The sequence below is a fragment of the Necator americanus genome, chromosome X (assembly GCF_031761385.1).
Source record: "Necator americanus strain Aroian chromosome X, whole genome shotgun sequence".
Lineage (NCBI taxonomy): Eukaryota > Metazoa > Nematoda > Chromadorea > Rhabditida > Ancylostomatidae > Necator > Necator americanus.
The window spans coordinates 1,276,899-1,298,484 of NC_087376.1; the positions used below are offsets into that span (position 1 = coordinate 1,276,899).

Sequence of the window (21,586 nt, forward strand, 5' to 3'; positions counted from 1 at the left end):
TATAGAGAAATTATTCTCGAAGGAAACCTCTATAAAATACTGTTATAGCTAAAAGAAAAATGGATAACAATTGCGGTTAACGTAAGCAAAAATGACGATAGACTAAGCTGAAGGTGACGTTGATGTGCGGGTAGAAAAATGGTTTAAAATGAATAAAACGGTGAAATCTGGGAACTGGAGCTATTCGGGAGGAAATTTGCTCAACAAAATTTTATGCAAATCCTTAAAGAAGAACGTTTTGAATTTTGCATTGCGAATAGCTGAAATGAATAAACACCAGATTTCAAATTATATAAGTTTGAGGAGTCAATCACGCAATATAGGACTGCTATTATATAGAGCACTATAGAACTTATATAAAAATTCATTCAAAATCTTACAGAAGTGATCACAGTACTGTAGAAATAGACAAGAGGAGCCTTTATTCCTTTTTGTGGAAATATGAGGATCAGTGCTTATATTCGACACTATTCTATGCTCGAAGACATAGATTTGACATTATCCCAATCCAGAAACCAAAAAATCACTGGTGACAAGTTAGTTATCCTCAAATACTAGAAGAATTGTAAAATTTCCTACAATTTTACCTATAAGTTTGGAAACGGTGAATAAAGAATTAGTAGTTAGTAGTATTTATTAGTAGATATGTAGCTGTACACCAAGCCCTTCCTCACTGGATATTTCCACAGTGCAAGTAGCTTTTACTTTTTGTAACTAAACACCCACTGAATGAGAAACGAAAGTGGTCCTAAGAACGAGAAAACTGCAAGAGCACTTGCGACGCAAGCAATATTCAGACGAGGCCACTGATTACGTTGCGTTGATGGCTTCAAAGCAATTATAGAATTTTATAATTAAAGATAGAAGGCGATAAACGGAAAAACACAAACAATGGCAAGATAGAGGATGGAAAAAGCGAAATTGTTGCTAATTCCAGAAGGTACTCGTGGAAGAGAACCTCTTCAGAGTCCTCGAATCACCTAAGTAGATACTCGAAAATCGAGCACCTTGCCACTGCGAAAAAAAGAATTCTTGGCGAAAATTCCACTAAAACACTTTCAATTTCTTTACTTGATCGACGCTATAATGATATTTATTGAAACAACCACTAAAAAAATTTATCCGCGTTCGAGAAACGACTGAGTGTGAAGAATATATGATGGAATTACATCAACAGTTATTCACCACATCTAATAACATGTTTGCTTGTTTGAATTAAATTGCTAAGTACTGCATATGTTAGTATCCGATGATGGATGAACTCAACAACATGGTTTATTGATGGATTTTTGACAAGAGATTCTTGAAAAATTGCCTTCTTTAGACATCTTAAAGAAACAATAATTACAAAATAAATGGTGTACTCATAGTGTAGAAGCTCAAAGACTAGTCATAGAAATCATATTCATAATCGGCAACTTATTTATGCACGAGATTTCCCTCAAGTAATGACTATGAATACTTTGTGTATCAGAGTAACGAATCAGCTGAATGCATAGCTTAGAGATCCTCGTCGATGCAGTAAAGGGCAATTTATCTTTGTACTGCTTTTTTTTTTCAAAAATTGTTAGAAGCTTCATTTGTGTTCATTAGAGTAATGTAATTCCATAAACAGACACTTTTTCAAAAAAGAAAGGAATTCAACGGGCAACATTAATGAACAAATGTCTAACGCATTCTTTATTCCAATCTTATCTGGATAAGATTTCTATGGTGATTTTTTTTTTTGAAAAAAAAAGATTTATTTTCACGGTTCTTGTAAATCGTTTCACATCTTTCCAATGTCATTTCGTCGAATAAAAGCGGAAATTTAAAGTTTTCTTGTTCTTTGGCTCTTAGATCAGGGTTCGCCACTTTCTGGTCAACTTATTTTGAACAGATTTTTTATTTTGACTAATCAAATGGTGAAATTGTTGCAGTAGTAGATGTTGACAGGTGATAATACTATTCTTACTATGACGATGATGTAAATAAGAGCACTATGACGGTAGTGCAGAGTAACAACAACCGAGTACAACATCCTTGACTTCAGAGACCGTTGTTTAAGGGAAATCCGATTCCGAATTTTTTTTTTTTGAGGATAGTAGCATTGCTTCAAGAACTTTTATTTGGAACGAAGCCCAGATAGTGAAGCGTTGTTCCGACCGGTTAGCGATTACATTGTTAAAAATGTATAAGAAAAATTTGAATTTGCATAAAACCACAAAAATAGCTTTAATTGTCCGATAAACCTTGTGTATTTTGTTGAAGTCTGTTGTCACTAAATTTTAACTCTCGCTTTTTCACATGATCCGTTCATCCTTGCAATTCTGAAATACGATTTTATTTAAAAAAAAAACCTATAACTTTAGAACAATTATCGTATGTTAGAGATTTTCATCAGCATTAACTAGAAGGATAATGAGCTACAAACTGTTGCGTTTCTCATTACGAGTATCGTCGGGATAATATGCCGGAAATTGAGGATCTAGTTACGATGCGTTAGTTAAGGTCACAGTAGTAGGTGGAAAATGCAGAGAATTTGCAAATTAATGGTAAAATGAGAAGAGAATGTTAAAGGGATAGTCTTTTAAAAGTCATTTGCGGAAATTTCGCCTTCAAGAAACATTGTAGTAAAAAAATCATATTCGCATGGAAAATGTGCGATTGTTCTATCAAACGGTTATTCTCCTGTTGAACTGTGAATTTGGTGAAGAGAAAAAGAGTGTTTGCTAGTCTGTAATGTAAAAAATGTGAAAAACTGCTCAAAAACCGATTTGTAATGAAACTAACTCATTCTTGCAGCGAGGACTAGAAGAGGTGACTTGACCGAGCAACAAAAGATCCGCCCAGTTATTAATCGGAAAAGGACAGCATGCATTTGAATTGTGTCATTTGATATGAATCCACTTCCGGAATCAACTTGACAGTCATTTGGCAGAATTCCAATATTTAAAACTTCTATCAATCCCGAGAAAAATGACTGAAAGTAATGCAGATTTCTGGAAAATAATGGACTCGAAAAAATTTAGAGCTAAAATGAAAAAATGTATTTTTCCATAGCCACGGGCTCATTGTAGATTTAAAATTTTCTCTGTGAAACGAGAACTTTAGCCAATGACGTCAGTATTGAACAAAACAGGAGTTTACAACGGATTGGTTATTTTTTTTAGCAGAAACAGTTAACAAAACTAAAAGGCAAAAAATTAAAAAAAAAAACAGAAGTATTGATTTTTCTATTTCATCTTTCAAGATAACACTCCTAATAGACTGTTTGCTTTTCTATGAACTAGGATCGCATTATCAAACCACGAAGGAGTTTCCTGGAAAATTCTCTCCAACAATTCTTCATAATAGGAGGTGACCGAATTGCAGAAAATTGGCCATAAAGGAAATGTGTATGTTTTATTCGAACAACAATTAGTCTAAATATAGCAAGGATTGGAACTTATTCCAGTTCCCAGGGAATGCTCGAAGATTCGGCATTGATTAGGCATCCACCTTCTTACATTGATCGGTAGATCAGCAACCTATTGTTTAGATCTCAGGCGACACTCACAGCGCATTAAAAAGCTGACGATGGTGGAATAAAAAAACATATAAGTCAATCCAGAGATCCAAGAATGTATGGCTCACTTTTCTTCAACCATAAATTTAGCTAAACCCTTTGAGCACAATTAGAGGTAGACAGGGTAAAGTTCTAAGTTAGGTCTTTTAACGATTCCGGAGAATATCCTTAACTAAACTACAAAAAAAGTAAATTGCAAACTGTCTCACGAAATTCCAGGAAAAAAATCACCTGTACAACGAAAAATGCGTTCCCAAAGCGTCACAATCGAAGTTGTGAACTTCTTCTTAAGGTCGCATCCTCTTGAGTAGGTCAACGAAATCGGGAATTTCGTTAATTGGGACATCGGATGAGTAATATAAACAGTAATATTTTTACAAAGTACAACTCGAAAAAACTGGAACGTGTCGAACATTTCAGCACCCCTGATTTCCAATTTCACCGTGTTTGATGTGTTGACGAGGCCGTATAGAGTTTCGATCAGCGATCATAAACATTGCAGTTCTGACGGTCACATCATGCTGTTGATCCTTGCCTGGATCGGTACCACTATCGCTGATATCCCAAAATCATTACTGGTACCGAATCGTTCCTATCCTCCTATAAGGCCAGTAAATGTTCATATGAAAATCGATGTGCATCAAACGTACATGGTTAGTTTTATATGATAGAATTTTTTCATACGTTTTTACATTTAGTTTCCTTGATACTGAAGTTTCGTTATAATCATCCTAGCATTGTGGTAGAAGGATAGTTGGAAAAATGCCAGAAAAACTCCGTGTTGTCTACCTTAAAGAAGTTAACTGTTTTTACTTTATTCTCGCTTACGGTTCCTCACTGAAATGAGGCGGTATCGTGGAGAATTCTTTTTTTAAAAAATGATTAGATAAGGTCAGGGACTTTATCGATTATAAATTATGACCCAAACAATAATGGAGGCTGGAATATCGGATATAATAATTATAATATAATTTAATATAATTTTTTGTCTTCACTATCAAAATCATTACTTTCATCTCTTCGTAGTGTGAGGTTCAGCACAGCTGTTTCTAAATGTTTTCAAATAACTGAAACAGGAGCAGAATAGATGTCAAAAATTCTTATTTTTAGGATTTCACCAGTGCTACGTTGCATGTTCATGGAACAACGACCTTGGTATGTACCTGTACGCTGATTTTTTTCACTAAAAATAGATTTCACTTAGGCATGAGGGTCCAAATTCTAAAATCACTCAAACTTTCAAGTTTTCGTTTTCTTGCAAGAACTGTTTGTGTAATTTTTTTTTAAAGCAAATCTACTTTAGAGCTGGATTGACACCCGTAAATCATGGGTACCATCAGAAGGTGAAAATACCTTCGATCTTGATGCTGCTCTTACTCCTAGCGATTTTCGAAGGGTTTACAGCCGACTGTGGATACCAAGCATTAAAAATCGTTTCAAATTGCTTACATTTAGGTTTGTTTAGTTTTGATTCTGCAAATTATTTTAGCAGTAATTTTTCCAAAGTGTTAAGGGCCCTTACCGTTCAATCAAACTCTTCCTACTAGGAGAATGAAGGGAAAAAGGGTGTTAAGGGTGTTGGGCGTTTGTTGTTTAGCTCTTAAAATTCTTAATTTTAGGATGAAATTCGGAATTTTTAAAGGGTTTCTTAATGTAGCAAAGTTACTGCTTCTCTTAGCTTTTTGTATAAAATAAAAGGGACGTTGCACTTGTATACAGTACGACTGTTTTTATAAAGCAAACAGTAAAGTTCTCCACAGCATAAAGGAATATTGACGTTTTTTTCAGGATAGCTTTGTTCACAGTACATAGTCTAGTATTTTTCTTTCTCTTTTTTTTTGTTTGGAGAAGATTCTGAACATTTACATCTTTTTAATTTTCTTTTTGTCAGGAGCACATCGAATCTGTTTTCGGAGCGTCTATTTTTTACATCGTACGGTGGTGTTTCGCATATGTTCAAATTTATGCTGATGGTATCATGTCTTATCACAGATATTAATTATCCTTACGATGTTTATGTATGTTATGAAAAATTCGGAGACTATGAAGTGAATAACACTGTGCAATATACGTGTGAGTTCTTTTATTGATTTATTTTGATATACACCAATGTTGAGTTTGTTACCGGTCAAAAGGGAATTAAACTGCTGTATTTTCCTTCTTCCTTTTTTTTTCGTGGCTAAAAATTATCTTCAGTTAGTTCTGTGGATAGAAACCGAAAAAGAGATAAGCGGCATGACTACATTAAAAGTTGATTGGGTTTTTTTTTCTTATAAATAAGGAAGAAGATCTATGATCCTTTCCGAATCTCTATTTCAATCGAAAATTGCAGTTTCTTTTTATACGTTGTGTTATTTTCTGATGTCTGTTTTCTACTTTTACTCTATTTTCTACTTTTTTTTTGACCTTGTTCCTTTCCTAGCCACCACTTTTTTTTTGAATAATTTACTAGTAGTTGCTGTATTCTACGATCTAGGTGACATGCAATCATTAGTGTTTTTAAAAGCTTTGACATCGCTCTTTTTGTGGAATCAAGCACGCTTTTAATTGGCAAGCCTAAAAATTAATTAATTGTGGATTTGACAACTATGAGATTTCTTGTTACTGTGATGCATAGACGTTCCAACATCAGATTTGCAAAATACGAGGAAATTTATGACGGTCTCCGAAACAGCTTACCGCAGTGGTCACAAAATCACAAACTATACATCGTACAAATATGTACAAAATCTGGAAGAAATTGACAAGTACGTATTTTTTTCACATATTTTACTTCCATCTTTTGGATTCTTTTTTTTGCAGAAATTTGAAAGGTTTATATCCGGAATCTATAGACATCGGTTTCACCGTTCAACGATATCAACCAAGAGTGGTTGTTAATTTGATTTTACCAATTTATTGTGAGTCCTCATGAATTTTAATCGAATCTTTAAAGTCCTTATCTTAGCGTTTCGTTAGTGTTCGCTCCTTTTTTTATGAAGTTTCTTTATCGGTTGATTTATTATCGTTGAGGTATTACTCTTATGGACGCCTTTGTTTATATTTTTGGTTATGGTATGCAAAGAGCTTATCTGCTGCCAGTTTATGCGACATTTTTCACGGATATTTCATCAATATATACGATAAGACGACTGCCTCACATTAGTGAGTTCTCGATATTAAACTGAGCTGAATTTTTGTCCTTTTAAAAATACTCTATCTTGTTAAAGTAGGTGTGTATTCTTTTGCCGATGTTAGATTATTAGTGCCCGGAAAATAATGTGTATAAAATCCAAGAAGTTTATCACATTTGGAATATGAAATTGAGTAATTATATGCTTTTATTATATAAAATATGAAAAAAATGAAAAATAATAAACAATAAAAAAATTATATAATTATGAATTATATAAAACGACAATAGAAATAGATTGCCATGAGCAGGCAAAATCCAAACCTCATTTTTTCATTGAAAAAAAAATCGAAACTCACCACTTCTTTTTTCTTTTCTTTCTATCTCCACCCCTCTGAAATTAAAAACATCATTAATAAGAGATAAATAGTCTCGTGATGTTTTTTTTTGCTACTTTAAGGTCCCATGTTTTAATTTCGAAAGGAACCTGTCTTCTTCAAATGTAACTAACAAAAATTGATTATTAATGCAAGTCAATAGTTTTCGTACGTTTCGCTTTTTTAAAAGTCGTTTAATCCTGGTATTGGTAAATTCAACGAAATCATTTAATTTCGCATTTTTTTAAAGGCATGTTTTGATGTTAGTGTGTTGCAATGAATTAAAATATATCGTTATCATCGACTCCTGTCTTTGACTAAAGTACATTGCTTTAATCAGTCCAGGATCTTCATTCCAGAATACTTTATTGTTTGATAAACGATTATTCACACGGTAGCGTGCTTGAAATTTTGTTCTATCTCCGCTATAGATAACGCTTGGACAACACCATTAGTACTTTATAGAAACCTAAGTCTTATCAACTGCGAAGAAAGTCAGCGAGAAGTTTTCGAAAACCAAAGAAAAAAATAAATAAATTGCAATAAATATTTTTCTGTTTCTTCGCAGATGTAATCCACAGAAATTTCAGCGCGATGGTTTTTCGCTCGACTTTTTTCGACCTCCGCCTGCTTGATTGCGATGATTTTCACTCAGGCACTCACTCGATGTTCACGACGTTTCATCGCTATCCTCGCCACGACTTCCATTTTCTACGGGATTTTCTCAATTCCATACGACATCTTTCGTTAATTATAGTTCGATTCTAAAAATTTGTTATCATATTCCTGCTTAAATTTTAATCCAGTTAATGATTGTCAACTTTGAAATAATTTTAGTTACTTTTTTTAGTAGTTGAAGATGAAGAATTATATCTCTACTGGTCTCTTTTGCTCGACCCATATATTTCACATCACTATAAAGTAGAAATAAGGATTGAGTATTTGTCGATCGAGCCCTCTCAGAAGAGTGAGGAATGCTGGAAAATCTGATGAAATGAATGTCATGCCGTACAATATGTGCTTTTTTCTTGAGGAAGAAGAAATTCCAACTGATGAATGAAAATGTAGAGGGTATGTGACTAAGAGACAACGAGTCACATCGAAATTCTGAGTGTCCGTTCGGTAGGGAGGAGGGAATAGAAGACGATCCGTCTCTCATCCCTTCTTTCTCAGTCCACTCGAGGCGGAATCCGTTGAAGCCGATAAATCTCAGCTTATTAACTGAAAACAATCAAACGTCGACGAAATGTAAACAAAATGCTGTTTAACGATCCTGTTAGATGAATAGTTGCGAACGATGGTGTGAGAAATCCGGAAAGCGCCTAGGAAAAGTCCACATGCAACACATAAGTGCAAAATTGCTCTCGTCGCTTTGACAAACATTCGCCACTATTTGGACTAGTTCCATATTTTCTGTCAATTTTTTTTTTGCACTTAATCAAACGAGAGACATATTAGCTGAGCACATGACTTGTACGCTGCCGAGGTTATTTTGCAAAGAATTTCACTTCCAGAATTTACTGGATATTTACTCCTGTAGCATTTTATTAGGAACTGCTTAACACGTTTACAACAGAGCAGTGGGGCACGAGGTGAACGAATTTTGATGTGAATACAAAAAAAAACATCCATTAAATAGGTTATCATATATTAGTTGTATCAACCACGTATTCCTAAATGTTTTAAAATCTCTGGATATTTTTTTCTTCGAATATAAAAAGACAAAATAAATAGAAAAGAATATGATTAATGCAAAGACTTAGAGAGTAATGAGCGAAGATAGACCGTCAAATTATTCATCTACTTCCCAATATGACATTAGCCGGAGGCATTCATCTGCTCCTGAATGACCATTCCATTCTTTCGGAAGAAAAGAAAGAGAGACAAAATGGAAATAGCATGTATTCGATTTTTCTAGCACGGAATGTAGTGCTATTGAGTAGTAGAAATCCCAGCAGCGGTTCACCAAATTCCATGGATTTTTCCGTGGTTTTACCGATCTATCACTTCAGCTCTCATATGTATCTTAGCCTCGTATCTATCTGATAAAAATTATTGGAATGAACGATTTTGAAGGGTCTTAAGAAGAATATTCACGTTAAAAATGTCCCATGATTCTCTCAAAGTATTGTGTGACTCGAAAAATTTTGTTATTATTATGGATATCATTCTATATGCGAGATATTGCCTCACATATGAGTATATTGCCTCACATATGAGTGTTGACCAATCAGAAATGGGTCGTAGGCGGGTCCAGACACGATATCGTGTATTTGCGGAACTTTCTTTGTCTGAATCACAATTGAGGGTCATGAGGTTTCGTGAGAAGCGCATTGTTTCATTTTCATCCACGACGACCATTTAAGCATTTTGTAATTCGTAGTAATAGGGACCATGAGCACCAACTAAATACGACTGAAGAACCGACGACTTTAAAAGTAATTTTAAATTTTTTTTTTGGTCCTTCTATTATCTCCGAATCTGTTCAGCTTTGATCTTCAAGCAATTTCCAGTAGCAGGGGTACTCGTATGCGTGGAATACAAATTAGAACAAACAATTGTATGTGAATGAACAGAAAACAGTTCAACAAGAAGTGCAGTTGCCCTCCCTGCGCAGAATACCGTATCTCTCTGGGTGCAATTTGTTCCCGATGCTCTCCTGGCGATGTTTAGTGCGCGATGGGATAGGAAGATCAAATCCGCGGATCATCGCCAGCTGGCATTATGAGGTCGTTTAGCGCTAAAATATCCGACATCGGCGGTGAGTGACGAGTACCAGATGAGTTGATGGAGGGAGTTCACCGTCGATGCTTCATGCTAATCGCAGCAAATCGCATTCAAGCTACTCGGCAGTCAGACACGCAGAGCCGGCCGTCTGTCGTGTCTGCGTGCTGGCCTCGGCTTGCCTCGTCCATCGGTCGGGATACCTCCTTTCGAGAGGCGCCGCGCATCGAACTCGCATCATCTGGTGTGAATTCGCCTGCGCATGCGTCGCTCTGGTCCTCATTCCGCTCCATGAACGCTGTTTTTCTCCCTCATCTCCTCTTTTTTTCGGATCCACTTCTCTCCGAATATGGTATAACTGGAGCGTAAAAGGAATGTGCGCCTTTGTTCCATACAATGCAAAGCCTTTCTGATTCCTTCATTCTTCATGACCAGGATTTCCATCCCATAATTCAAAGTGATCCCCCTCGTATATGATAGAATACGGTATTGACCGTAGTATGTAGATTTGTAACTTCGCTTCTGCACAGCTTTTTGATGTCCTCCATCGTGCATACTCGAGGTCATTCCGCACTGAACCGTGCGTCGGCGATTGTTTCTTAAGATCGTTAGATTCCATAAAGAGATAGATGGGGGAGGATTTCTTGCACATACATAGCTCATTCCTCTTTCGGAAGCACACACACTGCATTGCAGATTTTGCGCCTGTCATATCAATAGCTTTGACGGTGGAGCGCGTTCTTGCTCTTATGCATAATTCAAGAGCTAATCAAGCGATGTTAGATTCGAGGACGTCCGATATGATACTGACATCCAGTCGCTTTTCCCTCATTCTAACCGTTACACAGTAACAGATGCACATTTTCGTTTCGTTCACGAATGTTTAACTGAAAAGCAGTGCATTCCTCTGGCTGTCATGTGCAGCAAATGCGAAATGCGCTCTTTTTTTCTTCAAAGCGTTTTAGATCTCGTTTTAGATTGACTCCAGTGTACTGTATTATTTGTGCCCTCATCGTACTGTGATTTCTGATGAAGCAAAACTCATCTCCGATCCAAACGCCTTATGCTGAGTCACTATGCTAACAAGCAACTCTTCTTCACGATTCCTGGATGCATTGTAGGCGTGGTTAATTACGTCATCCGAATATTCAACGTTACAGATTGATGAGTGATCCGAAGTGGTGAACCGTGAAGCGTCGGCCGTTTTTCTGGAACACGACGATGCGTACTGAGGACAATCGGTTACTCGTCTACCTTATTCAACTCATCACAGCATTACAATGTGTACAGTCGTATTGCGTAATGTACGATGTATGTCATATCGAACATTCGAGTCCGATGAATTGTCGAGCCGACGAGAATTTCACCGCACGTCCAGTACATTCGTTGTCCGAAGATGCGGCAAAGAAACTCGAATACATATGTCCGCATTTACTCGAAGGTACGTATCAACACTTTTTTTCATCGTTAATCTCTATAATCTTTGACATCAATCAGCCATTAATCATTTACTGTACGGGGCCAGCGTGACGTTTTACGTAATTTCAATCTGTACTTTTTTTTTTGATTATCGCAATTGGCAATCTCAAATCTGTTCCGATGTAGCTAGTAGAACTTTTTTTTTCCATTCCCATTTATCAACCTATTTCCTTGTACATTACCTAATAGAATTTCATGACGAAATTAGACAAAAGAGGGTTGTTGTAACTGGCTTAAAAAGACATTTTTCTTTGTTTTTGGAACTTTTTACCTATGATTCTGCTGAATTATTTGTCTTTAGCACTTTTTAAATTCACTATTTTTAAATATGGTCGAACTGATTCCTGCTTGAACTTTTATACCCCGCAAAAGAGTTTTCTGTCCAACATCACTTGAGTGTTCTGAGAATAATATGATTTTATCTGGAGTTGTTTTTCGCCTTTTTTTCATGGGACCTTTTTTTTTTGAGAAATCAAATCCGCTCCTGTATCTGTATGACTTTACTCGTTTGATTCGGTTGTCCTGTTGTTCTAGTGTACCAATTACTCTTTCAGACTCACCTGTGGGCTATTTTTAAAGTACTCTGTAGTTGTTGTAGGTAACGATGGCATCTGTTGTTCGTCCGCTCAAGTTCTAGCGATGAGCAAACAACTACGGCAAGCTAGCAGTTTACTGGAACGATGTCCATCGTGCTATGATAACTTCCAGAAGTTGTGGTGTGAATTCACGTGTTCACCTCGGCAACATATGTTCATGGAGGCTAGTCGTTTAGCCATTCTTTGTGATTTTATTGGTTAGTTAGACATATGAGCATCATATGGGAGATTTGAAGAAGAAATTCATTGGTAAAACCTAGTTGATTTCTTGAATGGGTACGTACTTATTAATTGCACGGTTTGTCGAGACTAACCGACTTTTTTTTGGATTTTACACCTTTTGTGTTACAATTCGCCTTATCAGTCGACCGTTGCTGTTCGCATGTTTGAGTAATTCCACACTGGAACAGTCGCTTTCTTCCTTCTTACACTACTGATAGCCAATCAATAGAACCATGTTCTTCGATTTTTTAACATTCACAGAGATCATAAAAACAGCGGATTCGTACTTTTGCAAGATGACCTGGTGAACGGGAATCTTGCATAATTGCTTTGTTTTGCCAGTATAGTTCTAGGAATTTCGCATGGATTTCGTACTCGTTCTAGTCTCAGTTTCCATACAAATCGAGTCGATTTGTTTAGATCTTGCAAGAGCTTCCCGTAACAGAGACGAATATTTCATTTATCAACAAGGTACGATACAATGTGAGCAAAGATTTCTCGGATGCTTTGTACAACTCATGTAAAGATGTAAGTTATTGTTGTACGACTATCCTTTTATTTTCGTTTTTCCGCGCTGTCTCTACAATGACACTTTATTAGCGTGGGTATGACGACTGCTGTGTATGATTTTCTTCAGAATATATTTCTTTGAAGGTATCCATGGCGGGAAGTTCGACAAAAGCAATCCGATTAATGTGTGGTAGTTTGAAGAAGAACGAGGTGTGTACAATCGACAACTGGCTTAAGTTCATGGGAACTCAAAATCATAGGATTGGTATACCCCTCGGAATCGAATTCAACCTAATCGATACGAAGGTGTGATTTTTTTTCCTTTTGTTACTGTTTACTTGCCTTTGTAATGTAGTGATCAATACCGCCGAGTGTTTTTTCCTTTGCTATTCGCCATTTCTCATTCCTTCCCTATTTTAGTGATTCATGATTTGCTTGCGTTTCACACCATTGAATCTGTAGCGCAGAGCGTTCAGGGAGACACTCCGGAGGATATTGCCAAAAATTTCACAAGTTTCGCTAAACTTCCATTTATCGGATTTCAGAGAAAGAACTTGCATAATTTCATATTGTATCCTTAGAAGAGTAGTCATCTTTGTCTATTGATTGGTTTTCACCTAGACTTCTGTGGTTGTGAATCCTAAATATGTATGTTCAGTTGAAGCGACGAATCATGGAAAGTTAGAAAGTTGGAAATTATACGTTAGAATCGACTAATATTTTAGAATTGAGGTAGGAGTAGAAGACGAAGATGGTTGTCGTTTTTTACTAAATTGGATGGAAGGTTTAGTGCTCGAAACAGACTTTGGAAGTCCCATTACAGTGTATGGCAAGAAGAATGTAGCGATAACACATTATTTTCCACTGCACACTACTCATTCCCCATAAAACTTCATTGCTAGGATAGTTTTCAAGCGTTGACCCAAAGCAATCAATAAGCTACATCTACGGTGAGTACATTTCAGCAAGGACCAGACGATGGCCTGGACTACTTCATGACCGTACCGACGACTCCATGCCATATGTCTCCGCGCTACGGTCGTGAGAAGTGCTCGAAACAAGATTGTGCTGCCGTACAAGTTGAGGACCTTTTTCCTAGAGATGAAGGCACCAAGGTATTTATTTCTAGCTTATTTCCGTTTATGTGTTTCAAGTATATTAACTTGACAATAGCTGATTCGTTTTGAGCCTTTCCAACGTGCTTTCTTGTCGGTAGTCTCTTTTCCCTTCTGGATCTTCTAGCATCTTTTTCTTACTTCTGCTAGATGAAACATCATAGATGTAGTTGTATTTTCTCAGACAATTAAATTTCGGTAACATTTTCGGAGAAACCCTGATCGTCAGGACTGATCAAGATTGTTGTGAAGTATTTTCTATGCTTTGTGACTATTTCTATGTCGTAAGCGATCGGATAACCCCCAGATGTGTGTCATTGGATTGCTTTCGATTTTTCGCTGTGGTATCAATTTGGGTATCGGTTTCTTACGTATTCATCTGTATATACTTTGTAACAAACATGGAAGAGATCATAATCTCCTCGTTTTTTTTCACATTCTTCTCATAGCCGTTTAACTTTATTTTGTAAACGAAAACCTCAGAAAAGCTTGCAAAGCAATTATTTGCAGTGGAATTCTTTGTGGTCTTGAGTGCATAAGCAAGTATGTTGCGGTGAGTCATCAAATGTTGATTCAACAGATTATTTATCTTCGGCATTGTTGAACTTTATTGCCTTGAGTCACAACGTTGACAGAAAAATCATCTTTTATCGGAAAAATCGCTCTAAGCCATGTGAATGTTTCTTTATTTCAGGAAGTGTGCCAAGTTCTGGGAATGGGATGTAAAGTATTTCTCCTCTTTGGATCTCTTTTTATATTCGCCGGTGTATTGATATTCATGGGTTTCTTGCACTTATTTCACGGTACGAGTACGACGGACTCTGGCATGGATCGCATGGATTACAAGGTACGATAGCACACAAACACCTAAATGAACCAACAGTAACAGAATCCTAGCAAATCCTCACGTTTTAGAGTGTGAACACAAATATGGGTCGAATACGCACTATGGGCGCATGGATTCAGGATCAGCTAAAGTACAACGGGGAGATGTTCGGACGAGTACGTTCCTCTCATTCAGTGTACTGAAAAAAGGAAAATGAAAATATTTCGCATTTCTGCCCATTTCTGTGCTCTAAAGTGTACTTATTTCAGTTTGTTGTCCACCATGCATGGTTCGCCTTCTTCTTCGGATCTTTTATAGCAGTCATCTCAATTTCTGGGAACGTTTTTCTAAAATTTACTAATGATCCGTTGGAAATGTGGACATCAGCACACAGCCTAGCCCGTCAAGAGAAAAAAGTTTTCGAGCAGAGTTTCGGGTATGCTAGGCATTTTTTTTCTAAAAATTCCGATTTCACTAACATTTAGTCTCTAAACTTTAAGGCCTTTTTATCGCGTTGAGCAAATAATTATGTATCCGAAATCTCTGGAACAGGTCGTGATAGGCCCACATGGGATTCGAATGGGAGCAGTTTTCCAGAAAAATTTCATTAACGAGGTAGGCTTTTTTTTGCCGAGCTACCGTGTAGTATTGAAGAAAATTGAGTGAAATTACATTTGAGGCATTTGTTATTCTGTCACGAATCCTTGGCATCACTGCACGAATGGCGGATGGAAGGCGTGTGACTCTTGATGACGTGTGTTTTCGACCTATGGGGCACGATTACGATTGTCTACTTTTCAGCCCAACGAATTATTTCCAGGTTCATTTCATGTTACTTTCCTTTCTTTTTGTTGATTGCTGTTTTTGAGCCACGGAGATTTGATCAGTGCACCTCAATTATTACCATATACTGATGAAATTCTTACACGTGATCGAACAACAGCGAAAATGTTCGTTCTCTTCTCCAGAAGCATATTTCAGCAAAATGCATCTTTGCTTAATATTTCTATCACTGCTCACGTCACAACTCAAGCAAAAGCTGAGTCGGATGACCTCGATTATTATTCTGATGAAACAGAGGCACCAGAAGAAAAGATCGAGACGAGGAATTATTTGGACCATATTTATGATTGCATAGAGTAAGAAACTTGAATTAGTGGGTTAGTAAGGACACACAATTTTTCTTTCAAGGAATCCATACAACATTGAAACATCAACGAATATGAGCTGCCTTGGCACATTCGGTGGTCCTGTTTTCCCTGAGCTGGTTTTCGGGGGTGTGTCCGAAGATTCTCAGGTAGGCAGCTTTTGTGGACGTTTTAATGTGTATTTGGAGTATTTCTTCCCATCAGTTTTGTTTTCTTTATTGTTGCTTTATATTTCAACTCAGTATTAACTTTTAGTTGACTGATTCGAACGCGCTTATAATCACAATACCGCTTAACGGCAAACTGTCAAATCAGAAGAAGGCAATGGCGTGGGAGCAAGCGTGAGTTTTCGCCCAAAGTTCAAATTAAAAAAAGAACAAGTCTTTGATCTCTTGCAAGCAATTATCACCTCGTTCACTACCCTCCTCAATCTTTGATCCGTGATAAGGGAAGTGTACTCGCGCTGTGTTAACTGCCTTCAATCATATGATGCCGAGAGAGAGAGAAAAAAAAATCTAGAACTCACTCTCTTTATAGGTTTATCAGTCTGCTGAAAGAATACAAACATGACGATATTCAAGTTTCCTTCATGGCCGAGAGGTCTATTTCGGTTAGTTTCGTTCTGCTGTTGCATGTTATTGTTAATTACCACCTCATTAATTACTCATCACACCCTCCTCATTATTTACTTTCTCCTCTATTTGAATCGGAATCATTAGCTATTAATATCAAGAAAATCCCGTATTAGTCATGAAAACACGTTTTTGAAGAGAAAAACTTCTTAACCTTAATCCTACTCGTTGGGCAATAAGCTCTGCATACCTACGTTTTTATCATGAATAGCAAGAAAGAGGAGAAATTGGCATCACATGACATGAAAAATGACTCTAGCAAAATTTAAGCCGTTTCCATTACAGGATGAAATCGAAAGGGAGAATTCGTCTGATGTGTATACTGTACTGATCAGCTGTATACTAGTGATTGGCTATGTTGCGTTTGCACTGGGACAGTATATTGTGACGGATAACAACCTATTATCTCTATTAGTACATTCCAAAATTATTGCTGGTGTAGCTGGTGTCGGTATCATTATGTGCAGTGCCGCAAGGTAGGCCAACTCTTCAAAATTTTTTACGCTTTTCAAACATCTGATCATGTCACCGTATCCCGAATGTTTGTATTTCATTAAATGAGTGAACGCTTGTGTAGAACGATTCGAAGCTAAGATTTTGGAGTAATTCACAATAATTTACAACAATGAGATCAGTAACGGCTTTTCATCTTATTCTCTATGTATTGTCTCGACTGCAGTATTCTACACATTTGTTATGGATTGAAAATGTGGCTACTCCCATGTTTTGTAAGAATTGCTCATAAGTTTACTAGGTCACTTCCCAGAAATATTTTGTTACTCGTTTTTATTAAGCTCTCCTGTCGTTTTTTCCTACATTGATCATTGCTTTTCTTTAGCTCAGTCGGCGTGTTTTCTCTCTATGGAATAGGTACATCCAAAGCTGCTCTTGTTGTGCTTGTATTTGTGGTCCTGGCTATTGGAGTTAACCGGGTTTTCATTGTTGTTCAGGCATATCAGGTTCACTGCTTCTTTTTCTTTCGTGTCAAAACTTATATGAATTCTTAAATCTGCAGAGGCTCGAAGATAGTGCTGGTCAATCAGTTGAAGATCGAATTGCCAAAGTTTGCGGTCAAGTGATGCCATCGATGTTGCTTAGTACGCTTACGGAGAGCTTATGTTTCTTTGTTGGTATGTTTTTTTTTAATATTTCAAAGTAATAAAACATTTCATTGTATTCATTTCCACTGAAAGGTGATCTCCTAAACATTTTTGTGATAATTAGTTGATATTGAACAAATTCTACTTTTTAATTTACACCACTTAAGATCCTTTCCTGATTTTCCATTTTAACCTCAGAAATTGGGTAAATTACAGTCTTTGCGATTCCATATTTCAAGATGCTTGAGTTTTTTTTTTCACGAACATCTAATTAACAGTTGGATAAAGAAATAAATCTCTGTATTTTATGCACAGTGTGGCGTTTTTTTTTTCTAAATCTATTTTCTCAGGTGCTATCTCCGACATGCCTGCGGTACGTGGATTCTCCTTGCTTGCTGGTTTAGCAGTCATTTTTGACTTTATTTTTCAAAATACTATATTTCTGGCCATATTTGTTTGGGATTGCAAGAGGGAGGAGGTACCTTTCAAGAGTTGATATCTGCGTCATCTATGTAAATTATGTGCTATAGGAAGGGAAACCTGAGCTTATGTACCATCGGAAACTTGACACTGAACGAGTGGATAACGAAGGCTACATTTATGAGGTGATGAACAAGTACGCAGCACCTCAGTTAATGAGGAAATGGATGAGAATGACAGTGGTTGGTCACGTAGTCACTTTAGAAATTCCCTACTCTAGAAAAAAAAACTGTACATTACAGCTAGTAGTGTTTATTCTATGGTTCTGCTCCTCACTCTGCATATTCCCATTCTTAAATCCTGGTTTTGATCAGAAGGTAGCCGTTCCTGAGGTAATTTTATCAAATATCTAAATTGCTCGCACAGAATTATTCCATACCCTACTTATTTGTTTACATTTTTGAGGACTCCTACGTTTATCTTCATTTCAAAAATTTGGATCGTCTCATGAACGTTGGCCCGCCGGTGTATTTTGTAGTGGAGGGAGAACTGGATATGCACACCAAACAGATCCAGGTTCGTTATTGCTTCAAATCGTACCTACTCTTTTATCAGGTTATTGGTATCTTGAGATCGATAGAGATCAAACAGTGGTGCAGAGAAAGTGATGACACCAACACATATTTAACATTGTAGAGCGAAACTAAGGTTGTCTACGAGTTTCGCGAAGTCCACACTTATTTTCAGGATAAATTCTGCACAATAGGCGGATGCTCTGAAAATTCCGTTGGTGCGATCCTTAATGAAGCAGCCGCACATTCCAATCGGTATGTGTAGACTGAATTTTTGAATTTTGAGCTTTAGAAAAAGTCCCATTTATGTTCCTATCCAGGACATACATCAAGGGAAACGTGTTGAACTGGGTGGACAACATGATTCAGTGGTTGAACAAGGAAAGTGATTGTTGCAAAGTGTACAACTATGATAGAAATGTGTTCTGTCCGAGTAGTAGGAAAGACTGTGAGTTACCAGCATTTAATAGAGTTTGTTTTGGGATCAATCCACATGAGAATACGATTTAAGCTTATAATTGCTCGAGCTGTGATCCGAACCAAAGAAATGGTCGACCTACAGAAGAACCTTTCTACAAGCATTTAAAGGATTTTATGAATGATGTGCCTAATGCGAACTGCATTGTTGGGTGAGAAATTCTCTTAGGTTTTATCTTGCTCTTTATTTGGCTCTTACTAGAAAATCTACAATTTTAGAGGACGAGCCGCCTTCAAGGATGCAATTCTTCTTAATCCTCGAGGTCATGTTCAAGCATCGCACTTTATGACCTACCATACACCACTCCGTACATCACGCGAGTTCACGTGTAAGCCTTTTTTCTCTTGAAAAGAAGTTTTGATAAGTATATGTATTTCTTTGTCACTTCAGTGGCTATGGAAGGCGCCAGAAAAGTTGCACGGAAAATTGAACAGTCCTTTAATGGAAAAGTGCACGTTTTCCCGTATAGGTATGTAGAATTCGAGACATTTTCATTTCCCTTTGTAATTTCCTTATTTTTTTAGTGTTTTTTACGTGTTCTATGAGCAATATTCGACGATCATCTATGATGCTAGTACGCAGATTACCTTATCATTAGCGGTTGTATATGCTGTGACATGTGTTTTACTTGGTCTCGATCCTGTTAGTGCTTTCATCACTGGTAAGTATTAGAACTGAAGAGATATTAATGGTGTGTCCTGAATGTTTGCTTCTTTCAGTAGTAATAATCGTTTGTATTCTTGTTGATATGCTTGGTCTCATGGTTTTATGGAAAATTGATCTGAATGCAATTTCAGTTGCCAATTTAGTTATGGTACGTTCAACAATGTTCATATGTTTCTCTTTCGCCTAGATTTTTTTTTGTCTTTGGTTTTTTAATTACTACATCATTTTCAGTCACTTGGAATTTCTGTAGAATTCATCGTTCATACCATTCGAATATTCACGCACTCGATACGACGCACTCGAATAGAGCGAGCAGAAGAAGCACTCGCACAAATGGGATCTACGGTACGCCTTTGAATGTTTCACTACTTAGACTCGTAAGGACAAATCACTTCCTTAAAATTTATTTTGCAAAAATTTATTTTTTTTTCTTGATACGTCTTCTCTTGTTTAGAACATGTTGTGTAGCTCCAGAATTTCTAGTGTTATTGATTTCTGTTGCAGTTGGCTTGTTTGTTGAGAAATTTTTCTGTTGTATGCTATATTTTGCAGCATCCTCGTTTATAGAGTGTTGATGTAATTAGGACACTTTTTTTGCCTGTCCAAAACGGAATGGCCTTGTTAGAAGCATTTTTCTAGTTCTACAAAATGTTCACAATCTAATGCAGCGTCGCTGCACTTTTCGGTCACATTCTCCTAGCAACGGAGCACCCATCTCTTGGAAATGTTGTTGTTACCTGTAGTACTACTTTTCAGGTGTTCTCAGGAATTACACTCACAACTCTTGGAGGCACGGTTGTATTAGCGTTCGCACACTCGCAAATTTTCAAGGTAAATTTTTCTCGAGTTCTTTTTCTGCAAACTGTCCAACGTGCTGCTACACGTGTGTCGAACCCATAATTATTTTGTTGGCTCAGCACAACTTTGTGAACGATTACTCCGTAGTCAATGTAGTAAAAACTCATCACTTTGAGGAATTTTCTTGTTCTAGTCGTACACGTCACAAGGTGTACTTCCCTCCTTATAAACTCCTTGTTGTACTAGTGTCAATGAGACACCTTGAAAAATTAAATTTTTCTCGCATCCCTTTTTCGATGATGTGCTCAGTATTTCAGGTTTTTTATTTTCGGATGTTTCTGGGCATCGTTATCATCGGCGCTTTGCATGGTTTGATATTCCTTCCAGTTGTACTTTCTTTCATAGGTATCCACTTGTTTTTCTTTCTTTGTATAGGTTGTATGAGGTTACCAACTGAATCTGGATTTTATCTAGGATCTCCCATTAATCGAAGATTGCTGCAAGATAAACTGCGAGAGGAAGGTTGCAATTTGCAGGAGCAACAAACTGAGCGACACAAGAAATTAAGGTAGGTCTTTGGTTTTGATTCAATTGAGTAACTGCGCAGTAATTGGAGTTGTCCCGAGCCCATGGGAAACTGATGGCCGTGAATGTTTTTTTCAAGTTCCAGGGATAATATGGCATCAATTTTACCGCCGAACATTCCGTTCGTTGACGGGTCGAAAGAAATGCTTCAAGCCTGCTCTCCAGTAATCTCTACCGAACCTTCATCGAAAGTCCCCGAAGGTCCATTACTTCACCGCTCTCTCAGGCTGGATTGAGCGGGTTCATGAATTCCCACCGAGGATCTTGATAGTTTTATCGAAAAAAAGTTAATCTCTACTCTCCGACGAGAATCATCACTTTTTTGTTTTAATATCCCGTTGATATATGCACGATACATCATGTGATATCTCCAGGCCCCGTCCTTGTTCAGAGAGAATATTACTGTTCAGCGATTGTGATTTATTTCGAATCAGGGTCATTGTAATGATTTCAACGTTCTTTCAAATAGCTTTTCATTGGTATGTTTTAAGACAAATGTGGTGTACTTTTGAGGAGGCACATGATCAGTCGATTCTTTTATTTCTGTATGATTTGATGTCCCATCTTGTACCTTCTCAGCTTATACGGGTGGTTTTTTTTTTTCAGATTTAGTGTTCATAATAACACTTCACAAAACTATTGTTATTGCTTCGTTTCACTTATATGCGAGTTGTGATGT

General features: G+C 37.0%; 2 protein-coding genes across 3 annotated transcripts; both read left to right on the forward strand.

Moving 5' to 3' along the window:
• Positions 1 to 4,065: 4,065 nt before the first annotated feature.
• On the forward strand, positions 4,066 to 7,787 carry RB195_021176 (uncharacterized protein; the record flags this gene model as incomplete). The annotated part of the gene is made up of 8 exons (XM_064207781.1): positions 4,066 to 4,200; positions 4,658 to 4,702; positions 4,851 to 5,002; positions 5,439 to 5,620; positions 6,180 to 6,294; positions 6,350 to 6,447; positions 6,560 to 6,691; positions 7,627 to 7,787. 8 exons carry the CDS (start codon positions 4,066 to 4,068, stop codon positions 7,785 to 7,787), a joined length of 1,020 nt encoding a protein of 339 aa, XP_064063662.1.
• Positions 7,788 to 10,981: 3,194 nt separating this feature from the next.
• Positions 10,982 to 21,143, forward strand: RB195_021177 (uncharacterized protein; the record flags this gene model as incomplete). Of its 2 annotated transcripts, none has more annotated exons than XM_064207782.1 (33): positions 10,982 to 11,201; positions 11,838 to 11,998; positions 12,478 to 12,585; positions 12,712 to 12,873; positions 13,533 to 13,682; positions 14,377 to 14,529; positions 14,598 to 14,684; positions 14,778 to 14,944; positions 15,009 to 15,123; positions 15,188 to 15,328; positions 15,490 to 15,647; positions 15,700 to 15,805; positions 15,912 to 15,997; positions 16,194 to 16,266; positions 16,574 to 16,764; positions 17,127 to 17,247; positions 17,304 to 17,418; positions 17,739 to 17,866; positions 17,919 to 18,050; positions 18,111 to 18,200; positions 18,274 to 18,384; positions 18,556 to 18,635; positions 18,701 to 18,828; positions 18,892 to 19,009; positions 19,077 to 19,186; positions 19,249 to 19,327; positions 19,383 to 19,519; positions 19,578 to 19,672; positions 19,756 to 19,869; positions 20,281 to 20,355; positions 20,640 to 20,727; positions 20,797 to 20,890; positions 20,987 to 21,143. In XM_064207782.1, the coding sequence occupies 33 exons, from the start codon at positions 10,982 to 10,984 to the stop codon at positions 21,141 to 21,143; spliced, it is 4,050 nt and encodes a 1,349-aa protein (XP_064063663.1). The 2 variants fall into 2 exon arrangements, with proteins under 2 accessions (XP_064063663.1, XP_013307232.2); XM_013451778.2 differs by having other exon boundaries at positions 20,993 to 21,143.
• Between the last annotated feature and the right edge of the window lie 443 nt (positions 21,144 to 21,586).